Source organism: Sphaeroforma arctica (genome assembly GCF_001186125.1).
Source record: "Sphaeroforma arctica JP610 unplaced genomic scaffold supercont1.1777, whole genome shotgun sequence".
NCBI classification, from domain to species: Eukaryota; class Ichthyosporea; order Ichthyophonida; genus Sphaeroforma; species Sphaeroforma arctica.
This window is the reverse complement of record NW_014038781.1, coordinates 5439-11354: the sequence shown is the minus strand read 5'-3', so window position 1 is coordinate 11354 and position 5916 is coordinate 5439. Positions and strand designations below refer to the sequence as shown.

Genomic DNA, 5916 nt, shown 5'->3' with positions numbered 1-5916 from the left:
CATTATATATATATATATATATACGCAAAAACACACGCACACACATATACATAATCCTGTGTATCTATATACACACATGCATATATATATATCATATATCTCCTGTTATACACACACACATATATATATATATATAAATGTGTATATATTTGTATACAAATATATATATTTAGATATTTATTTATATATATATACATGTACATATATATAAATACTTACATACATACATACATAAATATATATTTATATATATGTATATATATTTATATAAGAATATATACGAGTATATATACATATATGTATATATAATATATATATAAATTCATTTATATATATATATATATACGCAATCGCACACGCACACACATTTATATAATCCTGTGTATCTATATACACACATGCATATATATATATATATACATATCACCTGTTATACACACCCACATATATATATATAAATGTGTATATATTTGTATACAAATATATATACATGTATATATATATATATATATATATAAATGCACACTCTCACACACACACACATAGAATTTTATATTATATGTTTATATGTATATATATATCTATGTATATATATATACATATATATATATATATATACATATGTATATATAGACATATTTATATATATATGTATATCTATATATAGACATATATAGATATAAATGTATATCTATATATATATTCTTCTATTATATCTATATTTATATGTTCATCTATATCAATCTTGCGTTAATTGGCATATATCTTACAATCATGTTCAGAGTAGAAGCTGGGGATATGTTGTGTATACAGGTGTATTGATCCTTACATCAATATATACGTGACATCGGTGCTTTTTCACTGATATTCTACTCACAGGAATGGTTAGAGAAGGACGCATACATCACCGGAAACGTATGGCAGGACGTGACAGTTGCCGAGTTCAAGTCTGCCCATATTTAATACAAGCGATTGCCTTGTCGGTAATAAATCGATACTTGAATAATCTTGTCCACTTCAGGGTTTGTATTTCTGTCGGGAGATTGAAGGACCCCCCCCTTCGATGGCGTAAATAAATGTACCAAACAAAAGTAGGTGGAAATTTGTGCAACCTCGGAGCGAGTATGTGCATGCATATGAGTATGCTCCTGGACACGTGAGGCGATTTTGATAGGGCTATACCTTTGTCAACTGGATATGGTTGTCTAAGATGGTCAATGATCGACTTGGCCCGGACTGGTCACGCTATACGCGCCGATGCCTGCGGTACACTCTCGGTGAGAGTTTCAGAACTCAGTATCAGGCCAAACTATCTCGTTTAATGTGAGTGACAATAAGGGCCAAATGAGGGACGGCGGACTAACCAACGAGTTTCTTGAATTGGTTTGATGACAACGCACGCCCCTTTGACTATAGAATCTAAGTGTTGACTCTATACGACGTGTACAGCTGATATCTCATGTTAGGGCCTCGCCACGCCGGATTATTTGGTGAGTGGGGGCGATCGGTAGTGGGAGTTATAATCCTATATGGATAGCCACCAAATCAATCGGAATCAGAGCCAAAGCAGTTCGCTGGAAATTCCAAATGGTGGGATCACTACCGGTATCTTGCATTGTATTTGTTCTGTTATTAAGTGTATACTCTGAGGTAGTTGTCGCTAGTGAGCGACTACCGGTGCACAGTACCGCGTTTTGAATAGGTTTATGTCCATTGAGCACTCCAGAATGGTAAGGTGTGTGCTGCCAATGCATTGCTGGTTAGTAACTAATTTTAATTGCGCAAGCATAAGTAGTAGTCCTTATACGAGTGTATTTTTTATCCGTACTATGCACCACCAGTCTTCAAAGCAATCATGCAAACAGTTTTGCTAGATCGGGGTCTCGCAATGGGAGGTAGTATCCAGCTCTATCTTGCTGAACCAACTCTTCGAACTTCACACTCACGTTTTCTCTTTCGCTGTGTGGTACAAGGTACTTCACATTCCGGGCATCATTGCAATCGAGAAAGTGTGTGGCGGTAAAGTTGTATATCATATTAACCGGTATGCGCAGAATCTCTAAACTAGGGAACAAGCAGTGGATTCTCTCAAGTAGTGACTCAGCGCTGTACATATCGAAGATAGGGTATTCCAGGGTAAACTCCCTCATTGAACTGTAGTACACTGTAGTGTCAAGGAAGGCCGGTACAAAGCCATCTATCCGGAAAGACTCGAGGTTGGGCATAGCAAGCAGGATAGCATCGCACATGTCCTCTAAGAAATCACGCCACTCTGGTGTGCAGACCTCGGTAACTCCCCTGAGATTCAGATTGAGTTTGCGTATGTTTTTGGCCCAAGTGACAGACACAAGGCTGATCACACCGGAACGTACTTTCTCATCCGTCAGATTCGCCCACTTCAGTGTGAGTGTAGTTAAGTTTGGCAACACACTGTCACCTATCCAGTGGTATCCAGTGGATGAGACTTCCTCGATTTTCTCAGCATGCACAGGCACATCATCCAGTTTGTTCATTCTCGTCAAGGCCGTGCAGTCATATAGATCAAGAGGCGACTTGAAGCCCACCTTTCTACCACCGCTCTGGATCACGGTCACCGATTTGCTTACAAACTTAGAACAATTCAATTTCGCGTAAGCGAATCGATCGAGACTGGTGAGACCTTGGACCACCTCAATGCAATCCACTTCGCCCACTTCCAATCTAATAAGATTAGAACTAGTCAATGGACTACTGACTTTTGCATTGTCCAGCAGGAGCACTTGCAGATTAGGACAATTAGCGAGGAGACTATTATCTACGACCGTGAGTGGTAGCTTGAGATACTTGAGGGTCAACGAGCGGACCGGGGGTGCTTCTATGTAATCGGAGAAGCCATGGCGCACCTCCAAGTGCGTTAAAGTGGACACATCAGCGGGTATCCATCGCGCCAAATACAAATGCGTGAGCGGTAGTGTGTATACCAGGTGGTCTACTTGCACTGGTGACAAAGAACTGTTTTCAAGGGCGTCCAGGTGCGTGACGTTCGGTACCGCTTTGGCAATCTGGTCCACCACCGCCAATTGTGCATTGCGACTATTGTCCTCTGGCACGAAATCCGGACTGTTTGCGTCCCACTTCTTCAGTAGCGGATAACGGGACAAGAATGCACACGTTTCTTGAATACTTTTCTTGTGGAGCTTACCTTTCGTCTCGTATACTTCTCCTGGCAGTGCTCTCATGGGCCAATTATAGTAAACGGACTTGCACACATACCGGGCTGTGCAGAACTCCTCAACAGAGAGATAGTCAAATATTTTGTGCACGACATCAGCAGGCAACAGCCATCCATCATCAAACGTGGGTCGAACACCTCTAGTAGAAGCGGGTGCATTTGTACTTGTTTTCGACTTAATCATCGACGGTATACGGGACTGCAGGCAGAGCAAGGTGTCTGGGTCAAGTGATTGCAAATATGCCACCGCCGAGTCGAGATCCGTCGGCGGCCCTCTTTGCTGACCTTTTCGTGTCATGTCGCTCGCAGTGATGATGTGCATAATGTCCAGCTACTATGGTGGACTGCAACTCTCCAATAGCAGTCTAATCAGTGCAACCAAGAGACGGTCACGAGCCCTAAAAGAACGACAAATCGAAGCATACAAGGTTGAGTACTTGTGTCATAAAATAAAACTATGCACAGGCATACGCATACGAATCCGAACCAAACTCATCCCTGAAATGGAAAGCTGGCTAGCATTATCCCTGTGCTGCACAGGTACAGACGAACATGTGATTGACGGGCACTGGCAACGAGAATCTTAATCATACAACACACTTGAGTGATACGCATACACAAGAAAAGCTTGCCTTCTTGCTGTCAAGACAAAAATAATCTATTATTATCGCCTCCTTGCCATGAACACTCGGTCTCAACATGCTTTCAGACATCAATTGGAAAGGCAGATGCTAAGCAGGGAACCTTACGTGCGCTTTATTTACCGAATAATAACAAAACAAAATAGCCATATGCGCGCTGTTAGTGAGCTAAAATAGAGATGAGAAATCATGATTACATATAGGGTTGTGTGAGCAATGGTACGAGAATTTCACATACCACACGTAATCTGAAGCTTACTATAAAAGACACATAGGAAATTTTAAAGTGGGACATACTGCAGTATAGTAGTCCTGAGAGTTTAACATACCTGCTTATTCAATTTGCGTAGATTCGGGAAGCCTAAATGCCTCGTCTATACTTAGCACTAATATCCGACAATGGTCCACCTCAATAGATACCAAAAATCCGGTTTCCTGTACTACAGCCAATACTCAAGTGTCCCTTATTTATGTGTACGTGAATCTCACGTGAATCTCGCGTGAATCTCGCGTGAATCTCGCGTGAGTGAATGACTAACTACCTTTAAAGTGTGTAGCACATATAAAGTATGGCTGCCGCGTGTTGTTGGGTGCAAAAAAATAACGTGTCTGGTGCCCTGACTGCCCTCTGAGGCTCTGACCTCTGAATCTCTATCTCTGGAGAGAAGATAGAATTAAAAAAACGGCTGATCGAACTACGTACGACAGTACGAAGGACAACAAACAGGTAAAATAAATAAATTTATCATTAAATTATCTAATCACCTATAACTGATCTGCAATTCTGCATAGCACAACGCAATCGGCAGAACTGAAATTAAAGTTGGAGTGCCAGAAATTCAGAATTGCTTACGCGCCAAAATTGCGGGGACGCACTGACGCGTGGATTTGTGCCAAATATCTTTTAGCCTCTATCACTCTGCATTTTTGTATTGTTTTTATCCTGAATTATCAGTCATACATATTTTAATATTTTTTTGACAAAAACAAACAAGTATAATACTTCTGAAATTTAGTCAGAAACCAAAAAGCATGTGATAAATTACAAAAACCTAGCTCTATGCATAGCCTCCTAAATTTAACCATGAAGCCAATCAACGCCTCTTAAATTAAGACAGCAAACTGATTAAATTCATAAATTGCTGAGCTGGCGAATACCAAGGCGATGATTTGATTGATTTCTCATTTCATTGATTTCATAGCCTCTATGCTTTTTTTGCATAGCCTCCGAAATGAAGCAATTTTTATAGTTTAAAAACACCACAACAACAAGATACCTATTTTTGAAGAAAAAAAATACACAAACGCGTATCCAACGAAAAGGTCTTCTACCTGTTGTGAATGGCTACTTCGGAAGTTCGGAATGCGTTGCAGGCACCTGTGAGTGTGAGGAGGCTGTGCCGGTGTTGCGTTGACTAGGATACGGTGCTGATTCATAGACTCATAGAGAACTTGCTTAATCGCTCACAGCCTCGCAGTCCAACCAAAAGGCTACATAAGGTTAACGAATAATGGCTGAAATTTGTCGTAGACTCATAAATAATCTCATACTCTAGGTATGACCATTTTTAATTTCACATTTTTATCCTCTGTTGTATCGATGATTCAAACTATAAATCTGCAAATCTGCAAATCTGCACAGGCAATCTCCGAACAAAAGTTGTACTCAGATCAAACGATGCAAATTCTTTCGGTTTGCGAACTTTGGCCTTTGTGTTCGTATTTATTTAGTAGCTGCCTTTGTTGCTGCAACACCCTTCCATATTCTTTCTATGCACACCGCTTTTATATATATATATGCTCGGATGTAGATATACATCAAGTTGTGGAATGTTCCTATATTTACGTCGGTTTTCGACATAGCTCAAAATATCACTAGCGGTATCGCGAAGTTGCGAAGTTGCGAACAAGCGCAAGCCGCAATGTAGTAATCATGCAATTGGACTCTTGTAGATATGTATATGTACATACGTGGCAACGGTTGACTCATGCTCGGTAGTCAACCATGTAAAGAGCTGAGTAAGGAATGTACATATTTGATAGAGCAAAACAAAAGCAAGACAT

The 5916-nt window shown here is 40.2% G+C and overlaps 1 protein-coding gene across 1 annotated transcript; it reads right to left on the bottom strand.

Annotated features, from left to right (window-relative positions):
• Positions 1-875: 875 nt before the first annotated feature.
• Positions 876-4380, bottom strand: SARC_11602 (hypothetical protein). Its single transcript, XM_014294308.1, has 2 exons — positions 4182-4380; positions 876-3609 (listed from the first exon to the last, which is right to left on the bottom strand). Exon 2 carries the CDS (start codon positions 3531-3533, stop codon positions 1854-1856), a length of 1680 nt encoding a protein of 559 aa, XP_014149783.1. The 5' UTR covers positions 3534-3609; positions 4182-4380; the 3' UTR covers positions 876-1853.
• Positions 4381-5916: the final 1536 nt, after the last annotated feature.

Coding starts and splice junctions, on each gene's coding strand:
- SARC_11602 (XM_014294308.1), bottom strand. CDS start 3,533: ATGCACATCATCACTGCGAGCGACATGACACGAAAAGGTCAGCAAAGA.